Consider the following 23660-nt stretch of genomic DNA (forward strand, 5'->3'; position numbering starts at 1 on the left):
GGATAAAATGAAAAAGTTACATTTAAGATCACGTCCATATCCAGAACGTCACATCTTAACAACCAGTCCACCTTGTACTGTATACGTGGAATCAAAAAAGTGAAAATTTCTTCAAAACGACAACTTGAAGTACTCACCTTCCATATTTTAGCATGCTACACTCAGCTGACTTTGAACAAATGTTGAATGTGAATGTTGTGCTTCCATCATCTTCATACATCAATCATAGTGTGACACGATGATAAATTGAAAAATCGTTTGCTTCATTCCACCAGGCTGGAAGAAATGGAGAACTCAAGCTAGGCGACTTTGATTTCTACCAATTACTCAATAAACAGCAAGAAATCCTACAGGTATGTTGATTTTTCTGCATCTCTCTTTTTTCTTTATGCTCTCGTTCTCTCTCTCTCTCTCTCTCTCTCTCTCTCTCTCTCTCTCTCTCTCTCTCTCTCTCTCTCTCTCCATGTTCTGACTTCAAAGTGTCCACTGCAGTATGTACTAGTCTAGACATTCTTTAATACACAGTGATTAACCTATTTTAATTCAAACACTGTTCTTCATAATGTCCACGTAATGTCAGAGGTCACAGTGAGATAGAAGGTATTCGGTTTTATTCAGCTATAATTTTTACGCGTTTTCTTTTGCATAACAGAACTTCACCCTCATCAATGAACGGCTGCAGAGACTTGAAGACATCGCGCTCAGTGCGCCACCAGTATGGGCAGAGGAGGGTAACCATGGCAACCTGGGAACCTATCCGGCTGGATCTACCATATCACTCTACATCAACGCAAGGGTAATAATACTTGGGTTTTTTTACAATTTCAATGCTCTTCCGCCAATGTTCTTTTTTACCATGAAAAATCTCCTTAAAGAGCGTTGAACACCAACACTTTTCCAAAAGAGAACGTGCCTAGGGACAGATATTCGGACTCTCAAACTTTTACAGTTCTTTTCTGACACCACTTTTGGGGTTAATGTTAAACCTGTTGGTTTAAGAAAGCTTAGTTTTTCGAAATTCTTCGATTTTTTTTTCTCCATTGAGTTAACACAGGGATGGCGACCATTTTGAATTGTAAATATCGGTAAATCTTAGGGTACTTGTTTCTCTAGTACCAAAATTTGCACGGTGATCTCATATTGTATTCTTGATTTTCAAAGAGAATGGTTGAAGGAAAGTTTAGGCAAAGTTTAAGTCTTTCATTTTCGAAGAGAGTACTGACTTACGACCCACCCTTCTCACTGTGATAACGTGTATGTGCGCGAATAAACTCAACAGAGAAAGGTGCCATAATACTCTACAGAAAACCCATCGGAAAGTTAAAATACTGTCTGTGACATGCAGGTCAAGGTTCATTGACAGCTTTACCTCTCTTATTCAGGACCCTGACGGTGGGAGTGTCACTTACAGTAAGATATCTGGCAGTTTGCCCGACGGGGTCACCTTGGATACAAACTCGGGCAGGCTGTATGGAATAACGCCCTCAATCGACGCTTCGTTTTCCTTCGGTATCCGAGCATTGGACCAACACGGAAAGTATGCGGACGCCGCCTTTAGCCTGGACATCAGAGGTAGTGACAATTTAATCGAAATAAAGTTGCAGCTTCTTTACTGCAACCTTTTGAGTACATTCCATCTGTTTTCATTCCCTTTGTAAAATTCAGTTTCTTATTCTAATCTGAAAATCATTTTAAAATGTCATTGGTGCTCAACTTGTCATAGATAAATATAAAGTTATACGTTGTTTACACCTGAATTTAAGCATTCAGTCGTCAACAGTAACATAATGAAACAGTGATTTTTTAATTATTTGTGTTACCCTTGTGATGGAATGCGCTGCGGGACAAATATTTGGACTCTCAAACTTTTACAGTATTTTTTCAGCCTATCACTTGTGGAGGTTCAAGGAGCAATTGAAGTTTTCACCACCTTACTTTTGTGAAAATCCAATTTCCCCCATAGAGTCCACACTGGAATAGCAGCCATTTGGAATTTCAAGTTTTCTGTGAAAATTGGTTAATTTGTCGCTCTAGTTCCAAACTTTGCACTCTGACCCCTGATTTTTATTCTTGATTTTTGAAAGAGAATGGTTGAAAGTTTCCCTGAGGAAAGTTTGAGCAAAAGTTTAAGTTTTTCACTTTCGAGGTGCGACCTACCTCAAATTAGATTCATGCCTGCCTACTCTGAGAGTGTTTATCTTTGAAACAAAGCGCATGTGATCCTAATCATGCGATCACACTCATGTGATCATAATCATGTGCCTACATCGTTAACGCTTTGTTTGGTTCTTCTTTGTGTTTCGCTTTTTTTGAGATGTCTAGTTTAAAGTAGTTATTTAAAACATTTTAGAAATGGCTGATACGGTGTCAAATGGAAAGGGACATGAACTTTTCCATTGGTATTTCTGTAAATTTTCGTACGTTCTCGTTCAACCTTTGTTTCTTAATGGCACATTCAGAGATAAATACAGGCTTCATTAATATTTAGGAGTAACAAATTGCTCTTTGTAATTGTTGTATATACATATTACTTTATTTCATGTTAATTTTAACATTCCTTTGAGTTTCTTAAGTTATTATAAGTCCCACGCGAATCAAGAGTCACTTTACGAAGTTTCTAATTAGAGACACAAATTTCAAAATGGCCGCTATTCCCTGTGTAAACATTATGTGGACATTAACAAAAACGATACTTCATTTACACCTCAGCTCAGAAGAGTACGAAGTATTGTAAAAAGTCGAACGTCCTTAAATTTCTCTCCTAGGTGCATTCATTTCAGATTCACAGCTACTGATTAAAATATGAATACAGCCAGATGAATTATAAATATTACTCTGCCTGAAATTCTGATCGGATAATTTTGATGTTTTGTGCCCTTTAGACTTGACAGTAGGGTGCGAAGATGACGACTACTGTCTGAATGGTGGAAATTGTTCAACTATCGATGACTATCCATACTCCTTGAAGTCATGTGATTGTCCATCTCGGTATGGAGGACAACGCTGTGAAATTTGTGAGTTGATTAAATTGTCACAACTGGAAAGTAAAATTTGGTATTGCAAATGTTTTTACAAAGAAGGACGTTTGCCTACATTTTGAGGCATCGACTCAAATGTTTCAATTGAAATTTGGTGAGATGTGTTGTACAAAAGTGATATTTGAGACAGGAGTTCGACTATTTCAAATCACATTGATAAAGTTTACAAAAGAGTAAATTGGCTTAAAAACAGATTACAGAACATTACGTAAGAGCTTATAAATAACCGAATCATGACAACGTACAGTTGTAATGTATGCTACAACACGTTTGTTCTAAAATCTGCTTTTGTCTTTGTGACATCGTTTTGCTGACTGGCGAAGGCCTGGCGAGGCCATTTTTGCATCTGTAGTCTGATACAGTTTGTTTTTGATGTGTACAGCAACAAGACTGTACAGAGCTATAGAGCGTCTCTGACGGGTTCACAAACTGTAATAAATAATTGATTTAGAATTCATTGAGAAAAACAAAGTATTCGACAGTTATGATTGATGAAAATAAAAAAGAATACTCATGAAGTTGCCTTAATAAGACAATAACCTCATCTTTAGCAATAAAATTTGATTTGCTTCCGTGGATAATTATCAATTGCCTACCTGAAAATTACTTAATATTAATTTTTCGAAGAAGAGGTAGTGAAATTTTGAACCAGTATATTTGGTGTGTGCGTCAGCACTGTGTAGCACGAAAACACTGAATTACTGTCGTCCTGATATGACATCCAAGAGTGGATGAGGTGGACAGGATACGTAACTCAGTGTGTTTAACTAGTATATGCTGACGCTTTCCTTTTTCCATCTTCAGCATGTGTTGACAATGCGATTGGTCTTTCCAATCGTTCTGTGGTCAGAGACTTCCCAGTTCACCGGTAAAAGACCTTAAGCGGCTACTCTCCGCGGAATGGACGTCTGTACAACAGCAACACCTGGCGTGGAACGGAAAATTATGCCTACCTACAGATTCAATTCGAAGGCCTGTACAAAGTGTTCGCAGTCGCGACGCAGGGAGATTCATACGGATTCTATGGAGTCCGGAACTTCAGACTGTACTACAGCTTGGATGGTAACGCCTTCGTATATTACACAGAGAATAACATGGCTAAGGTAATTAAGCGTGTTTTGTATTACTTTCGGTAAACAGGTCCTTCGGGTGGTGTTAGAAAACGTACGGTGGTTTATGCTCTTTTTTGTGACGATGTACAGTTTGTGACAAGAAATGTTGGATCACCAAAACATATGCGTTTTTGTGAATACGTCATATGCATGTGGTAAATGCCGGCATTCTCGCCTCTTCTCCGACTGCCAAGATGTCTTAAGGTATAATGCGCCTGGAGGACTCTCAAATTTGTACAATTTATTTTCTGATAACATTTGAGGGGGCTTATTTTAAATCTGTTGGAGTAAAAAATAAAACATTTTCATAGTCTTAATTAGTCAAAAACACGGATTATTGTTCTTTTCCCCATAGCGTTAATGCAGGGATGGTGACCATTTGAATTTAAAATATTGCTGAATTCGCGTTTGTTCCTCACGTACCAAACTTTGCACGGTGACCCTAATTTTCACCCTAGATGTTATGAAAGAATTGTTGAAAGTTTCATTGAGGAGAGTTTGAGCAAAAGTTTCAGACTTTCACGCGTATAAAGTGAGATAACGTGTACTTGTTTGGTAGTCTGCTGAACTCCTCCGCCTATTAGATAAGTTGAACCAATTATATTTCCTGAGATACTGACTATGGTAATAATTACTGTAAAAATGTGATTTTTTTCAGGTCTGTGCTATTCATATAAAGTCGTGTTAATTTATGTGACCCTGAAGTTAAATTGTACGCCTTTTTCGAATCGCGATATGCAGATATGTTGTCATCTCGTCTCGATTTTATCTCCTCCTTCTATTCGCAGACATTCTCCAACACGGGAGGCAACATCGTCAAGATGAACACACTGGCCTCTCCAACAACCATGAGAGCCATACGGTTCTACGTATTGTCCCACAATGGCTGTGTTTCCCTGCGTGCCGAAGTTTACGGCTGCAAAGTGAACGAATAGGTAACGCCCCTATGTAATGACGTCATGTTTGAATTCCGTCGTGTATCCTGCTGTGCTATGGGTAGATGTAGGTCTGTAGTTTTGAAGTCAACTTAACAACAGAGCCGGTAAAGTTCGAAATCGTGACGTTTTATTCGTATGCAGTCTGTCACAGTATGTGGTCACGCTGTAACTCAGTGATCACTCCGTTGAGAAGGTCACTTGGTTATGAAAGACACTGGTTGAAAAATTAATTTCCTTGAGAAACATATGAAACAGAGTTTAACTTTTTAAAATATCTCAAAATCCAAAGGCCAGACAAGGGAGCAAATAAGAATGAGCCAAGAAAAATAAAAGGTTTGTCTCTCATCCTCGCGCGCATCAATTCACACTCGCCACGTTAACCTTTTTTCTGCTCAATGAGGAAAAAACAAACGCAAAAATACGCGACGATAGTGCATAACACAGTGCTGTATAAAACAGAACTGTAAACAAAATAACTGACACTAACAATGTATTAGGAACTATACACATATGTCACTGTTATATTAAGCTGTCAAAAATGTTCATTGCTGCACTAAAAGTCAAACCAGAACTGTTGCTATACAAAAATAATAAAGCAACACTGCAGTGCATTTATCTCTGCGTACTTTCCTATGTTGTTTTCATGTTTGTTTTGCTTTTGTTTTTTGCGCATTCTTGTTGGTTGAAGAATAAACAAAAATATTGAGAAGAGAAAGAAACGGCGTCAGCGCATCATTTTTGCAACTTTAGGATGTCTAGAATGAGAAACAAACTTTTTTTTTCTTTGCCTTAGCTAAGATTTTACGTTATTGAGACAGCTCATATGAACAATGCATCTTTTATCTTTACAGAAATATGACATTCAATTCATTCGTTGGAAAATAAAAAATATTTGAAACTCTGTCTAGCCTAACACTGTCTAAACGTCTTTTCTCTGTTTTTGTTATCATTTCAGCTTTTGATGTATGATGCCGGAAAATAAGGACGAACTGGAGGATGAAATTTCGGTCGTCAACTACAGATAAATCGGGCACATACTACCGTTTATACGCAGAAATTCCAAGTGAATTAGTATTGTAACAGCATGTGATAATATGTCAATTTTTGTTATCGAATCATGAATCAATTTGACAAATTAGCCGAATTTGTGATTGACGTCACAAAATTGGTTGTGTTGGTATTGTATTTTCATTTTATTTAAAGCGATTCTGTTGAACGAATTAATTTTACATTAGCCAAAAGTTGATTTTTACATCAGCACCATTCAAGAAAGTTCGCTTAAACAACTGTATCTACCGTGCTGTCTTTGATTTGCATGTTTTCATTAGTGTATATGTGTACGGTGAACACAAGTAAACGTGTTTTAAAGGGGACATTTTTTCTGCATTGGCGCAGACTGTCTTTTTCCTTCAGATAATGTAGACCATTCACTTTATCTACAAACTGAAGACTATTCTCATCAAAGTGCAAAATCCCTTGCATGTTGCTGCTTAGGTCTGAAGTGACCTGTAAACATAAATGAATTTTTGGTTTTATTGTCAACAGTCTCAATATCAACGATGACGTCATGGCAATTCAGATGACATTTCACACAAATTGGAAATATCTCTTACATGAGTAGGCATTAGTGACCATGCCACAGACATGAGGATATAGACATGCATGCAAATTTATGGTGCCCAAGTGTTTTATAATTGATAAATTTAGATTAATATTAAGTGAATAGTAAACATCATACCCATAGTGAGATTTTATATGTTGTTATTTTCTCTACAACATCAACTCTAATAATGTCAAATTATTAAATTGAGCTGTATTATGTTTTAATAGCTGAACGATCTTCACTTAAATTGATTTTAAGGTAGAACGCACCTCGGGGACACATCTTTTGGCTTTCAAATTTCACTAATTCTACTCTGATCTACCAATTGTGAGGACTCATTTGAAAGCTCTTGGTGTAGGAAAACTTTTCAGTCTTAGTTTATCGACAATCGAAAATGTTATCTCCCCACCGTCGTAGAATTAACACAGGGTGGCGACCATTTTAATTACAAATATCGGAAAATCTTAGGTAATTGTTCTCTGTAGAACCAAATTTTGCTCGGTCACCCCTTTTATTCTAATAGTAAGAGAATGGTTAAAAGTTGTATCGAGGAAAGTTTGAACAAGTTCGAGGCGCATACCACCTTATTGCAAAATAAATCAAACGTATTTAGTATACAGTATTTGTATTTGGAGAGTGTTGTCATTTTTATAAGAAAGAATTAAAATCTCAACGAATCAAATGTCAAATGATAAGACTGTCGTCCCGTGATTCATATTGTTGTCAATACAGTGTATTGTGATGATTGTGTTACAGTGTGCTGCCATTCTTCATTCCTTATTGTTGTTGTTGACTCTGTCTTGTATGTTGTATTGATCCATAGATCAGATGTAGATGGAGTAGTAAAGTTTGTACTAAGTTAGCTAGACCCTGACAGGGTCAAACGATAACCATGCGACTTTCCCGAACCCAAACCAACTATTTTTGAACTTACTGCGCGGCGTAGTTCAGAGGGAGCAATCATGAAACAATATAACAGCTCAGTTTTTCACTTTGGTCCGTTTTGAATCTGTGTGAAATAATTTCGATAACTTCCATGAAATTGTTTTCAATCTCATGCAACGAACCAGATACAGTTACAAATACCAAAATTCTTACCAATCGAACAAGCAACCTTTATAGAAGATTCTCTGATACAAAAATATCCTAATAGCCAACATATTGGCGAATTCTGCCGATGACAGTGTTGAGGACACAGCACAGTCATTTCGTTCTCGCAATTTTCTTCTTTTTCCTCTTGCAAAAAGAGATTTTTACTCCGTTGTCGTCATTGTGTGGTGTTCTAGTTACACCTCGATCAAGGGAGTACTGCCTTTACAAGATTTCAGCTGTAAAGGTGTCGTTTTTGCCAATTTTTGGAGTTAGTGATTGAGTGGTGAAAATGCCGAACCGAAAGCAACGTAGATCGAAGAATCAGTCGAAGGACAGGCGAGAAAGCGCAAAGAATGAGAGTGAGGACAAGACCTCTAGAAGGATGGATAGAGAAGATGGAGCAGGTCAAGTAAAAAGGGCAGAATTAGAAGAAAAGATGAAGATCTAAGGGTAAGTTTCAAAGCCTTTGGTCAAAATTTTCAAGGTTTGAGAGATTTTGATGTAATAAGAAGCGCGAAACAGGTGGTTGGAAAAATGGTAGTTGGAGTCCAATTCCTACCAAAAGGTAGACAATGGTTAATATATCATTCATTCATTCATTCATTCATTCATTCATTCATTCATTCTTTATTTGTCATGTAATAGTTACACGAAATTTTGTGTACATTGGCAGAAGACAAAAAGAAAAAATTAATATAATGCATAAAGACTAAATATACTTATAATAATACCTATACATACATGTACACAGACACGCATCAGGTTACAACTGATTCCATAGACTGATTGACCTTGGTACAAAGCTATGCTTAATTATATTACCATGCCCTGCCCGTCGCATCTTGATTGGTCGAACTGAACCACGTGACTGACCACAAATACACAGTAATGGTTTGTTTACATGCCCGTGAATATGAATAATAAGATTAACAACTCAAAGTATTGTAACTTTACAGCTCAAACGTAAATCATAATCAATCAAAATAAAATGGAGCACTTGTAGGTCAAGTTGAGATACTTTTTTTCTGAAAACATCTCCGGATTTGCCAATTTTTACAGCGCGCGTGACAGTGCGTCGCGTATTGCTCAGTTTCCGGGGCCCAGTTGTCGTTCGCTCCTGAAATTTTCGGAAATAACAGACTCCGCTCTGACCATTAACATTTATTGTGGGCGCGGGCGAGGCTTTAATTTTTGGCTTTCCTCTCGCCCATGCGCATGCCCACAAATAAACGTTAATGGTCAGCGCATCGTCCGTTATTTCTATAATCTATTTGTACGAGAACGTGGAACCCTAAGGCGACGACCCCTTGGAAGGTATTCATATTCTGTATGGAGTGGATGATTCGGATCTTTCAATATTTTCTTTGCCATCTTAATACCTTTATCTTTGTATACCTCTGAGTTCTGCGCAAGTTTATCCCGGTTATCATCAAGCAGCTTTTTACAGATTTTTGTAGGTCGATTGAGGTCTTCTTTGAGATGATTTGATAGCAGATCGTAGAAAGCGGTGCTAGCATAGTTAATAATAGATGATATTGTTGAGTTGAAAAAAAGAGCAATTACACTTGAACTTACATTTAACTTTCTCATCGATCTTACATAATACATTCGTTTGTTTACCTTTCTCAGTTGATTTTCTACATGTTGTGAGAATGACAGTTTACAGTCGATCATACAGCCTAAGTATGGATATGCTGACACTCTTTCTACCCTCATATTATTTATCACAACTGACTGTTTCATTTTGTTTCCTTCTAAAGTCCAGAACAAGCTCTTTCGTCTTTGACACATTAAGATCTAAATAGTTGTCATTACACCAGGTGTTAACAAAGTCGATACACTCAAAATATTCCTGATCGTCATCGCTCGAAATAAACCCCACAACCCCTGTGTCATCTGCATACTTCTCAATCATTGCCCCATCAGTGTCCCAAGCTAAATCATTTGTATACAAAACAAAAAGAACATGTGACAACACACAGTCCTGAGGTGCTCCTGTATTAATTGGAATTGTACTTGATGTTTCAAAGCTGGTGCGAACATACTGAGACCTACCAGTCAGATAATCTAAAATCCAAAGTTGTAAACGGTTAGGAACATTGAAAACATTCAATTTGTTTAGCATTAGGTGGGGTTGAATCGTATTGAATGCTGACAAATAATCAATGAACAAGACTCTAACTGTATTTGACGCTTTCGCATCTAAATGCTTTATTGCACGATGGACTAGTGTGCAGATTGCATCGTCAGTCGAGCGGCCAAATATGTACGCAAATTGCAAAGGATCGAAATGGTTCTGTATATGTGGCATAAGCAATTCTAAACCAACTCGTTCTAAACATTTGGAGATAATAGACGTTAAAGTGACAGGACGGAAATCATTGTCTACCCGTGGTAGTTGTTTTTTGGGGACTGGTATTATCTCCCCGACTTTCCACGGTGAAGGAAAAATACCTGTAGATAAGGACAACTCAAACACATAATGAAGAATATAAAGTAGACTATCTTTGCAGTGTTTAAGGAGCCTACCACTGATTTTGTCCGGACCAGGTGCTTTATTCTCTCTGATTCTACTTAAAGCTTTACGAACAGGCTCTCAGAGAACGTGAAGTCGTCCTGCAAAGAACTTTGTAAACTTCCTCTGATGTTTCGGTGTTCATGACTAAAATCTACACGATCAAAACGAGCATAGAATCTATTCAGACGGTCTGCCGCACCTGGGTCGGACAAGATAACATGATTTTTACGTTCTTGTCCGTATACCAGTAAGAACCTTTAGGTCTTTCCAGGCTTGTTTAGAATCATTTGTTCTGAAAAGATCTTCAACTTTATTTTTATAATCCCGTTTAGCTTTACGTATTTTTCTGTTCAACTGAACCTGTTTCTGATGATAATCTTCTTTGCCGAATGAATTTTGCTTATCAAGTATTGCCCGTCTTAGATCTGGTGTGACCCATGGCTTATTTTTGGAAAACATTTGACATGTTTAGTCTGAAAATGCAAATTACTACAGAAACTTACGTAAAAAGTGACAACATCGACTAAAATATTCACATCACCTGCAGCATCCGCAATAAATAATTCCAATCCGTTAACTCGAAACACGCATTCATTCTGTCAATATTAGACTCATCCATAATCACTTTCGCAAATACTGTAGGTTTAAAACGTTTCAATTTAGACTTGCACTTTGGCATCATGTGAAGCATATTATGGTCGCTATTTTTCAGCGGAGGTAGCTGTTTACATTTATAGGACTTTTTAACGTTGCAAAATAAAGGGTCTAAGAATGCATCCTTACGTGTGCTGCAAGTGACACACTGTTCAAAACCAGAAAGTTCACGCTTCAAGTCATCCAAACAGTGATTGACATCACCAAATAGGATATGTAGACTGTCCGGCTTACTGTTCGAACTTGACGTAACCACATCATAGACAGTTTTCACGGCAGCATTTCTGTTTGTATCCGGTGGAATACATACCAGTGTTATAAAGATATTGGTGAATTCTCTAGGCAGGTACAATGGTCTTAAGGTAGTACGCTACCATTCTATATAGGAGAGCGCCCTCTTTTGTCCAGAAGATGTACATGTTCCTTTTAGACTACCTAACCTGGTGAGCGTGAATAACAGGACAAAATGGCAAAAAATCATGCTAGTGACCTTATAATATTTCTTTCAGAAGTTTATATGAATCAAAACAACCGAAATTATATTTTTGCACTGAAAAATTGACAGTTATTTTTATTTTGAAAGATCAGTAGAGAATAATTAACAATTGTAGCTCTGACATAATATCTGTAAGCTAGAGGGTCAAATCTCATGTTTAACAAAATCACCTTTTTTCGTCACTTTTGCTGTTTAGTAAGAAAATTTGCGCGGTGACCCCAACTTTTTTGCTTCTAAATCAAAGAACACTGTCTGTTCGATAGATATTGCTGTACTTTTTAACATTTTGAAAATTATTTCGTGCATTTATATGAAGTTTATATTTTTAGAAAAGACTAATTTTACATTTAATGATAAATTTAGGGTCTAATATTTAATTTTTAAGACAAGACATCACAAATTTAGTTGATTGTCCTAATGCAGCTGTCCTGGCAATGCAAAAATGTGGTATGCACACTGGGATCCGTTAATCGTTTGCAATAAAATAAAGATTCTGCTGGTAAGTGCAAATTTCGCATAATGGGAGATTTAGTGGTTTCCTGTCAATTTTGGCATGTGTTTTTTCAAAAATTTTGCAAGGGTAACCCATATTTTTTCATATCTTTGCAATGTACACATAAAGATTATTTCAGAAAAGTCAACTTCAAGAATGTCCCAACATTTTTTGGAATGGTAGCGTACCTCCTTACGGAAACTGATAAAATTTCAACATCTGCAGTACATAAGCTGATTTTAACCGATATATTGTTGCACCAACGTTCATTTATGTAGAGGGCCAATCAACCGCCCCTACTTTTCCCTGATTCAGCTGATCTATTGCTTCTCACGAGATGGAAACCAGTAACATCAACAGCACTATCGGGGATCGAACTTTCAAGCCAACTTCCTGTTATGCCCAGAATACATGACTCTCGATATTCATACAGGAATCTACAGTTTGCCCGCAGTTCATCAATTTTGTTGACGAGAGATCTAACTGTAGTCAGGCGGAGTTATACACAGTTGTGGTGCGACATGTGTCGCACTATTTATATTGTTCTTGCCCAGTGCGCTTACGCTGGACGGAGACACGATGACCTATGAGTCCGATTTCAGCCAAATTAAGACTGTTTTAGAAGAAATTTGAGTCAGACTAAACAACATCGAGAGTGGCAATGATCGTATGAGCAGACATACTGATTCGATGGAAGAAAAATTTCAGTTACAAGATCAAACTTTCTGACACCAACATTTGGGTGTAACTAGTAGCGATAGTGGCGTTTCCTGCCATACTAGTCCTGTTTCAAAATGACCTACATTACATGTCCTACACACATGTACTGCATGCTCTAATTGGTTAAACCGCTTCTCTAAGGTCCACTTTCGGAGCAGTCATTGGAGGGACCTCATGTGTTAGGTCTCATTATTATGTATTATTCAATTACAGCTTCCTGATTGGTTAATGTGTAGGTCCAGTCCTTCAGCGTTCACTGCCTCATTATGCAATGTCCCTGTACTTTTTGATGACGCCTGCACGTGGTCGCAGCTCGATCCCAGTATAAGAAAGGTACTCATGCCGAATATTTGTCAAAATATCTAGATTTGACCTTGTTCGAGAGTTCCTTCACTATTCATGGCATTTTATGTGATACTGTGAATTATACATGAATTAAATATTGCCAGGAGAAATTTTGTCCTTTTCCCTGTGGTAGTTGGTTGAAACATGGAGGTAGTGGAGCTACTGACGCTTGAAACCGTGACGTAATTTTTGTTACGTAATGCCTTGAAGCTCTATTGTTTCCTCTTGTCATTCACAGGCCTCACTGTTGTCGATGCGGCCAATGCCCCCCCCCCCCCCCCCCGTCAAATCAAAATGAAAATTAAAAGCGTGAACTTTGTACGTAACCAACAATTGGAAAACAACGAGCCAACATGCCTGTAATGCATAAAGGGACAGGGATAAGTAAAAACATGGAAATTTAACGCATGAAGGTTTGTCGGGCATTTTTCGTTGTAACTTTCGGCCGATCCGTGAACATCACGAAAAACGTATTACTTCAGCGGTAGCCAGCAAGCACGTGGGACATTGCATAATGAGGCAGTGAACACTGGAGGACCGGACCTACAAATTAACCAATCAGGGAGCTGTAAACTGAATAATACATAGTAATAAGACCTAACGCATGAGGTCCCACCAATCAGCGTAACGCAAATGGACCTTAAATTAGCAGATGAACCAATCACTGATGTTGGTACATATGTCATGGACCTGACTTATGAAACAGGACTACTGGAACGAGTGACGCACGTGTAGCTAGCATTCGCGTTCAGGATCAGCAGGATCAGACAAGTCAGCTGCCTTCAGCAAAAGAGAAAATCCGCAAGGGAACTCCAGCCCCGTAGCTACAAACTACGCCTCTGGGGATGTACAAGGGGAATTTAACACCCTGAAGGACTCGTTGCAGAAAGTACGCCTACCATCAGAGTTGAAATTGGCGGACAGTAAACGTGGTATTAGGCTTGAAGACCAACCAACTTACAATATTGTAAGTAAGTCAGCGAGATATTTAGAAACCTCATTCAGACTTCTGAGCACGGTTACAGCTCAGACTATAAAAGAGGATGATCTGCTGGATTTGTTTACAATCCAGTTAGCCCATCTTAAATACTTGCAAGATGAGTAAGCAGCTTTAGTGGTGCAGGGACAGTACAACAGAAACAGGGTTCGACATTCACGCTGGCCCACTATCCCGAGTCTAGTAACTTTTTTTAAGGACTAGTAAAATTATTTTGTTGCAAGTCCGATGGGATAGTGACTTTTCGATAAGTAGCTTTTGGTTTAAACTGCAAATAAACACGATCTACTGATCGTCAGCAACTTCGAAGTGCGCGGCCATTGAAAAACTACTGCGCCGGTGTTTTCACGCAGATAGTGTCCGGTGGCGCTGTATGGGGTGCGCACTTTGCAATGCGCATAGTTCAATGGCGTCGTCCATGCCGTTTGCTCGCAACTACTCGCACGATCTATTTTCAGCTCTGATTTTTTACTAATGATGGAACGTTTTTTGGTTGGCTATACTCCCCCGGCTGCCAAAAAAGCACGATCTACAGTAGAGGTACGTCGAAGAAACAAGTGCTACGATGATAACGTCCGGGTACGTGAATTTCAGGAGGCTTGGAAAACGAAATACACTTGGCTGTCCTATTTTGTCAGTAATGGTAAGGGGAAAATGTACTGCGAGGTTTGTCGAAAATTTGACGCTGTGGGCACCTTTGTGACGGGATGTTCGAATTTTAAACTAGATTCTGTTAAGGCACATGCCATCTCAGTTACTCATAGCAGGAATGTTGGTAAGCTGGAAGCCAAGCAGGCGAAACCTGGCGAGACTCGGGCCGATAAAATTATTCTATCCTTGAATAAAGAGGTTGTCAGCAGACTGGTTGTTCTCTTCAAAACGTCACATGCTCTCGCTAAACATGGCAGACTATTGTCCGATTTTCCTTGGTCGTGTGACGTAGATGAAGCAAAAGGTTTGAATGTCGGGTCTACGTATAGAAATGACAAAAGGGCACGAGAATTTGTTTCTGCTATAGCCGATTGTGAGCGGAACAAACTATCTTCTATGATTAATCAAGCGAGATGGTTGTCCATTATTTCGGACGGTGCTACCGATAGCTCGCACAGGGAGGCGGAAATTTGCTATGTTAGGTCATGTCATTTGGGTGTTTCGTCTACCAAATTTATTGGTGTGAAGAATGTACCAAAAGCTGATGCCGATGGTATTTCAAATGCTTTATCTACCTTATTATCATCCACATTGGGAGATGAGTCTACTTCCTGGAAGGAAAAAGTCATAGGCTTTGGATCCGATGGGGCAAGTGTCATGGTAGGGAAGAAAGGTGGCGTGGTGAAGAAATTCCAAGATAATTTGCAGAGGCCTTACATACTTGGTGTTCATTGTTCTGCTCACCGACTTGAACTGGCTTATAAGGATGCATGTAAATCGACTCCTTTGTATTCCAAAATTGATGGTCTTATCTATACTACTACTACCGAAACAGCAGCTTAAACAGGAGCAATCTGATAATGTCCTTTCATGCACATGGAATGAAACCCTTGATGCCAACTCGAGTGTCCGGTACGCGATGGTTACCCCACACGAAGAGAGCAATACGGAACCTCATTGATGGATACCTACCTATTGTAACACATCTTCAACAGGTTAGTAAATTTCTATTGCTCAATGTTTACAATCCACTGTGAAAATATATGAGCATCATCAATAAAAATATATCAGCATGGTTTTTTGATGACAATTATTGAATGTGTACAAGAAAATGTAAGGTTTTATAAGTTGTGTCTATGTTTCCTTTCATGAAAAACAACAAGCTTAAATTCATTTCAAATATAAATAAATTAATAATTGATCTGTAATTTATAACATGCTAATTAATGCATTTCTATAGTTAGCTGTAATTACAACATGTCCATATTCTGTATGTGAATCTTGTCACATTATGTCAAGTCTTGGCATGCAAATATGGCCTGTTTGTATGAAGTAGTACTGTACATTTGGCTTGCTACTGGTACTGCTTTTATTCCTTTCATTTATCATTTGTAAAATATCACAATTTATATTTACATGTAAGGCCACAGCCCCTGTAAACAACTAAATCACTTTCCTTTAAAAAAAATTTCAGATACAGAATACCAGTGACGCTGCCAGCAGGAAAGACTCGGCTGCTAAAGCTAGGAATTTTCTTCAATTGCTGACAAGTAAAAATGGAGTATACTTTCTATTTCTATTATGGGACATATCGAGGTGCCTGTCAACATTATCATACAACAGTTGCATCTATCCTAGGGGAAGTGAAATCAGCTCAGGCAATTTTGGAATCTTACAAGGAAAGGTGGGTAATTCCTTAGCTATAGCATTGTTTTACTAAGGACACATGCTGTAGCTTGATAGTTGCATAGTTCAGCAGAACAATGAAAACCAAATGTGAAATGCCACTGCAGATTATCCTGAAATTTCGTTAACCACTCTGATCTGAACTATTGGCATCTAGTGATGAAGTGCGATTAGAAACAAGCTTTTTTACTTATAAATAAACATGTCCCAGATTTCCTTAGATCAGTGGGCGTAGTGACTGTTGATGTACATTAGATATAAAATTGTTCAATTTTACCATTTCTTTTCCTAGTGATGGTCCCAAACTTATGCAGGTCATAGGTAGTGATATGTTTTGTGGCCAGATGCTTTCAGGGAACGTAGTTAGTTTCACAAGTGCTAGGAAAAGTCTGCTTACAAAGTTGATAGATTGTCTCGCTGATCGGTTTGAGGTAGATGAAGAAATCCTAAATGCAACTTCAATTGCTAACTTAAATGCATGGCCTCCATCCCTTCAAGATGAGCCAGGTAATGTGTCAATGCATTGGTGTAGATTTGCATGGCATGGCACTGCATGGAATTTTAGTTGTGTTCTTACTCATCACTGTTTTTAGTAAATTTTGTTATCAATACTAATATAGTTATTTATAAGTAAGCAATTTGGCACATGGGCAATGTCTCTTGTCAGTTACAGAGGCCAACAGTGTGGTTTATTCTGTACAACTGAAATATGTCTACATTGTAGTCACTTAAAATAGTGTGGAAACATGAAAAAAAGTTAAAGCACTGTTTTGAGAGTTCACATAACAAATGTTTTAATATGAGCTGTTGACCTTGTGCTCTATATTTGTTACATTATTTAATAATGTTCTATGTTCTTCAAATAATACTCCTCAGCAACTTTCAAGATTTTCAATTTCCTCGGTCAGCTGAGACTGTGATACAATTTTATTTGTGTGGTTAATATAGTAATATTATTCAATTATATATTGCAAAATAATTTTTGGTACTTTTCTTGTAGACTTTGGTAATCATTCCTTGACTCTGCTGACTAAACAGTTTGGACCTGCATTGCAACAGGAGAATACTGAGAGTTTGTATCCAGAATGGATCAGATTTAAACACCTTCTGTATGCCAGGTATGTTAGTCTTGTCAAATCATTATTACATACATGTAACTTTTACCAAACTTACAGCATTTACTTTGAATGCAAAATCTTGATTATCACTGAAATTGTTTCACATACATCAAAATCACTGATTTTTGTTCAATTTGAATTTTACTTTTTACAGATTCAACAATGTGTCTGCAGTTACATGGGCACAGATCAACTCTGCTTTGGTTGGGAATGTCCCAATATTTTGGCATTGATTGACCTTATCCTATCATTACCTGCCAGTTCAGCTGAAGCCGAAAGAGGTTTTTCTCAAATGAAGATTGTGAAAACTGACTGGAGGAGCCGGTTGACAGACTCGAGTCTGTCAGATCTCATGATGGTGCAGCTTGACAGTCCGAGTATTGAAACTTTTGATCCACATGACCCAATAAACATTTGGCGCAAAAAGAGTAGACGACCTTGCTTTAATGAATGTAATAAAACAAAGCCCAAAGACAGTCTCACTTTGGTTAGCGATGCAGCTGGAGCGGGAGAGGAGCAAGACCAATCATTGGAATGTGTAGCCATGAGCAAACCTTGTGAATCTCAGCAGCAGAAGATGACTGATAGTGATGATGATGATGCTCAGGATTCTGGTGCAGAAGAGGATTTCTACTCTGATGAATCAGATGATGCTTCCATTAATTACAGACTTAACCATGCACAGAAAGCATATGCAATGTTTCAGCAAATTTCTATGTGATGACTAGTGAACAGTACTGTGGAAACCACAGTTCTACCATGTTTGACATTGACTTTCTTCAGTGGCTAGGATACTAGTCAGTAACAGTTGACTCCTAAATGTAAATGATATGTTCTGTAAGTGCTGAGAGTTTTGCTTTAATGTGAAATAAAACATTTTTCGAACAACAAGTTATTGCCTAGTTATGTCATGAGACTTTCAGACGGGACTACCAAATCTTTTGCAGGACCATTGAATTAAACATTTTACTGGTCCTGCGGGATACACGAATGTCGAACCCTGCAGAAATACATCACGTATTTTCAGATCACTTCAAAGTCACACATCCGGCCTAACTCCAGAGGCCTTAGCAAGTTTGCGTACAGCCACACAGCTTGCAGCTGCTGGTTCAACGTCAAGAAACCAACAGCAGTCTAACTCTAATCAAGGCTATCGCCAAGATTATAGACGAAATCGTTCACGATACAATTATAACAACGGTGATGTATATCAACAGTTGCTAATCGACGATGCCCACACAGTGGCCTCAAGAACGTCAACATGGAAATTCACCACAGAGAAACCAGCCAAATAGTGGATCCTATGGTGACTAGTCGAATGTCAACAATCTTAGACGGACGTCGTTTGATTTGACTGTTCACAATTTCATAGTATGTGCTGCTTCAGTAAATTTAAAGCAGCAAGTATTTCTGTATTCGGTGATGTTGAAAAGAGATAGGAACTTCACAAGTGATTACCGACTGGATAGATGAAGGAGTAAAACTACCTCTTGTTACCGAAGCACCAGTTTTTGAGTTAAACAATCGTCCCCTTTCTGAGACACATGAAACACGTTTGTTTCAGAAGAGATAGGAGAGTTATTGAATTCAGGTGCCATTGAACAGTGTTCGTATAAACCAAAGTGTATATCCCGCATTGGGTGTGTACCCAAAAAGGGAGGAAAATTGCGATTAATTGTTGACTTACGCCACCTGAACTCTTATTGTAATCCAGCAAAGTTTCAGTATGAAGACATTAACACTGTTATAAAGATTATCAAACCAAATGATTGTTTGGTAACCTTGGATATTAAGAATGGTTTCCACCATATTCCAGTACACCATGAGCACAGACATTACTGGGGTTTTACTGGAAAGGTCAATATTTTACGTGGAGAGTGTTGCCATTTGGACTTAGTGCCAGTCCCTACTTCTTTTACAAGACCTTGCGCCAGTAGTACAATACCTCAGAGATAAGGGTGTGAGGTTAGTTATATATGTTGATGACATTTTAGTGATGGCACTACCAGAATGCGTCGAAACGTACAAAGAAATGGTAATACAGACACTAACAGCATTAGGCTGGGTTGTCAACTGGGAAAAGTCTTCATTGGTTCCCAGTCAGACAAAAGACTTTATCGGGTACAAAGTATGTTCACTGGGCCCAGATGGATACCCAATGATAAAAATTCCATCAGACAGAGTACAAAAGTTGAAACACGACATAAAGAGAACACTCAACAAAGGTACTGTTACAGCCAGAGTATTGGCGAGAATAGCAGGAGAGTGTGTTGCAATGGCCATTCCACCGGGAAAACTACTACTACGCAACCTGTATCGACAGCTTGCAAGGAGATCTCATGGAAAGATATGATGACCATAGACAAAGCAACCGGCCTCGACCTGGAATGGTGGCTGAACGCTCTAAACTCATGGAATGGACGAGCAATACACACCAAACCAATAGAGGCACAAGTAGAAACGGACGCCTCACAAACAGGCTGGGGAGCAGCTTACAACGGCAAGGACGCGTCAGGACTTTGGAACCGTCGCATGAGTTTGACGCCATCAAATTACAGAGAGCTAATGGCAATTCTACTAGCTCTGAAGTCGTTGGCACACTGCTGAAAGGAAAGACTGTGCAGGTGTTGACAGACAACATTACAGCAACCGCCTATGTGAATTACTTAGGTGGGCCAAGTCCCCAACTTACTCAACTAGCAACAGCAGTGTGGCTAGAAGCATTCGAGTTAAATATAACACTGACTGCGAAATATTTGGCTGGAATAGACAATAGCATGCAGACAGGTTGTCTCGAGTGTACTCAAAATACGAATGGCAGTTACACCCAGGCCTATTTCGGTATATCAACCGCATATGGGGACCACATACTGTAGACAGATTCGCCAGTATGCACAACAGCCAGTGGAAAGTGTACAACAGTCAGTTCTTCGACCCAATGTCAAGCGGAATAGATGCTCTAAGTCAACAGGATTGGAACCAACAAAACAACTTCGTCAATGCTCCGTTTCACTTAATACCAAGAGTACTAGAAGTGGTGAAGTGGCACAAGCCACGGTGATTGCACCGTACTGGCCAGCGCAGACATGGCTTCATCAGTTAAAGCAAATGTCAGTTGCTCCACCGATGCCTTTGCCAAATTCCCCAAGGCCAATATGGGCACAGGGGCCACGACCAGAACCACTGAAGAATCGTCACTGGCGTTTGTATGCCTGGAGAATAGCTGGAAATCAAGATTGCAGTCATTAGGATGGTCAGAGAGGGCACCAACCCAAATTCATTTTGCTTGGGCACCTTCAACACTTTCTCTGTACAATAATTTGTTGCGAAAATTGCATAAGTTTTGTTTGGACAAGGGTGCTCCTTTTCCCCCTAAGTCTACTGCAGTTTGGGCCGAGTTTTTGTGTCACATTGCTGATTCATCTAGTAAGCCGCATTTACAGCTTAAATGTGCAAAGGCAACGATATCTTGTCTTAGTAATGCATTAGGTCACGCATGGTTGACAAGTGACCCAGAATTACAATTTCTTGTTTCGAGTCTTGTGAAATCAACTCTTTCAGAACCTATGAAACACTCAAAGGTAATGCCCATTGCCCCATTTCGGAGACTATTCATGGGCTGGCCGAACAATTATGAATTGTCACTCAAGGACTTGCGCTTAAAGGCAATAACTATACTTGCGTTGACTTTAATGTTGCGTCCATCAGACATTGCTCCTAAGAGTGTGTATTTTGATGCAGTGTCTAATACTTCAAAACCAGTTGTGTTTTCTACCGATAATCTCACTTTTGCGGAAGATGACAAATTAACGGTTACATTTTATGGTATCAAAAATGACACTTCGAGAAGTGGTTTTGAGGTCACTATACCCAGTCGTGTAGAGCAAAAAAAAAGATCCAGTGCGAACACTGCATATGTACATACAAAAAACCCAAAGGGATAGCCCCACACTTGATAAACCTGTATTTTTTCACTTATTCCCCCATTTAAGGCAATCACAGCACCCACTGTCTCCAAAATCATGGATGAGGCTATCACATTAGCTGGCCTTGGGTGGGGGGAAGGGTTATACAGCCAAAGATTTCAGGCCGACAGGAGCTATAGTGGCTATTGATACAGACTGTGATCCAGATATTGTTATGAAGTTAGGCCGCTGGAAAACTAGGTCTGTCTTCATGGATCATTATGTCCATTCTAGAGTTAAGGACTCTTATACGAAGGATGTTTTAAAACATGAATAAACCAACGTAGGGGCTTATTCAGCGCTTATCATTTTCACCAGGTACCACATCTAGCAAATTACACACAAAAAGGTGTAACTTGCAATTCTCCTACAATTTGGCATTGTTATAGAATTTTGTAAGTAATAAAAAATCTATTTGTTATACTGTTAAACGTAGCATGACGTAAGTTTATAAAAACTGTAGTCAGGCGGAGTTATACACAGTTGTGGTGCGACATGTGTCGCACTATTTATATTGTTCTTGCCCAGTGCGGTGTTCAGTGAGTTTGTTCTGTTACCTTTCTATAGACCTTGTTATTGATTGTTTGTTGTATATCTGTCCAGTTAGTGTATTGTGGCAGGAATTGGCATTGGTATAGATTTTTGTAAGTAATCTATTTGTTATACTGTTAAACGTAGCATGACGTAAGTTTATAAAAACATTACCAAAGGTCACAGATGGGATAAATGGCTTATCTTTCCATTTCCTTGATTTAATTCGGATTCCAGCTCTTCTCCCTCTATAATGTTGACCTTTCCCCTGGGATTTACAATGGAATGAGAGATCCAAAACAGGTTGTTTTTGTATGATCATAGAATCTCTTACGCTAATGAGCTCTTCACGCCCGTAGCTGTAGAAGCTAGAACCACCATCTTTACTGTGTCTTCTATGCTGGAACTCCACAGCATAAATTCGCTTGATTGTTAGTGATGGACAGTAAGATAATACCAGGAACCATGTCAACCAGTATCCACCCATGTTCATGAATCATTTACACAACAGAATCACTACAATACACATAGACATGTCGAAAACAGTAGAAACAAGAACAGGAGCGATGTGCCAATGTGGGCAGCTACTGTGCAGCGCCCTCCCTATATATGCAGTGCGCCGGAGCGCCCGTAAACGACTGAATCTTTCAGTCTTGCAAAGAATGCTGCTTGTAAAAGAAAACTGCTAGTGTCAGGCATCGACATCGCAGGTACACATATGGCATTGAACTCTGTACTACCCGAGGACAATGGCATTAGAATATCAATGCATGATCTTCCATTAAATATTCCTGATAAAGTCGTGGCAAATTTCTTAGATGCTAACTGTGACAGAGTGCAGCCAGTCGTCAAGTGTATACGGTCACCGACCCGGAAGACGGTGGGTCTTATTTCAACGGAAACAGATACTGTCTTGTGTCCAGTGTCAAAGTACCTATCCTGAACTTTGCTCAACTAAAGTACATTGAAAATAGACGGCAACGAATCTATAATTTCAGAATTTTCTACTCTGGACAAGACAGAGAGTGCTCTATATGCCGAGAATGCGGTCACAAACCAGTAGATTGTCCGAAAAAGCCACCGCTGATGTGTTTCATCTGTAAGGAAGTTGGTCACCGAAGTCAAGAGTGCAAGAAGCAGCTTTGCTACAAGTGTAACCAAAGCTGCCATATAGCCAGTTTGCCCTCAAGTTGACATTGAGTTAGTCGACCGCTTTGTTGAATCTTTTTCAATGAAAGCAAGAGAAGCGCAAGACATGATTGAGAACGCCATGAATAGAAGTATGTCTCCATCACCGCAGAGGGTTATCACGACGCAAGTTGAAGTGCACTCGGTTCCAGACTCGCAACAGACAACGGAATCGGTATCACAAGAAACAAATACGAACACTCAACGTAAAGAGGTAAGAGACATAAAGCAGCAAGATGTAGAGAAGGAAATGGAAGGAAAAAAGAAGGGACTGAGAAAATATTTTAGCGTTAGTGGCATACTAAGACAGAAGGACGAGACCGCAAAGTTGAGGTCACCGCCATCGCCTATGGAACATGGCCGAGAAAAGAGACTATGTGAAGTGGTATCACCACCATTGACTGTACATAGTTCAGCAAATAAGTCCTTCTAGATATAGATATATAGAGAAAAATAAGAAATTATTTTAATTTGTATTTGTTACAACAATATGTCTGCGCTATCAATTATAACGC

General features: G+C 38.9%; 1 protein-coding gene and 1 long non-coding RNA gene across 2 annotated transcripts in view; both read left to right on the forward strand.

Annotated features, from left to right (window-relative positions):
* Positions 1-7438, forward strand: part of LOC139136994 (uncharacterized) — a 41829-nt gene extending 34391 nt beyond the window's left edge. Inside the window, exons 9-15 of the mRNA XM_070704874.1 lie at positions 276-353; positions 653-796; positions 1383-1572; positions 2883-3014; positions 3843-4141; positions 4939-5085; positions 6044-7438. Coding sequence (XP_070560975.1) covers positions 276-353; positions 653-796; positions 1383-1572; positions 2883-3014; positions 3843-3910 — 612 coding nt within the window. The 3' untranslated portion in view covers positions 3911-4141; positions 4939-5085; positions 6044-7438. The remainder of the gene's footprint in view (positions 1-275; positions 354-652; positions 797-1382; positions 1573-2882; positions 3015-3842; positions 4142-4938; positions 5086-6043) is intronic.
* Positions 7439-14155: 6717 nt separating this feature from the next.
* LOC139136991 (uncharacterized) lies at positions 14156-18166 on the forward strand. The gene is made up of 4 exons (XR_011553284.1): positions 14156-15652; positions 16132-16341; positions 17344-17461; positions 17616-18166. It is a non-coding gene; the product is annotated as an uncharacterized lncRNA (long non-coding RNA).
* The last annotated feature ends 5494 nt before the right edge of the window (positions 18167-23660 follow it).

Source organism: Ptychodera flava, chromosome 7 (genome assembly GCF_041260155.1).
Source record: "Ptychodera flava strain L36383 chromosome 7, AS_Pfla_20210202, whole genome shotgun sequence".
NCBI classification, from domain to species: domain Eukaryota; kingdom Metazoa; phylum Hemichordata; class Enteropneusta; family Ptychoderidae; genus Ptychodera; species Ptychodera flava.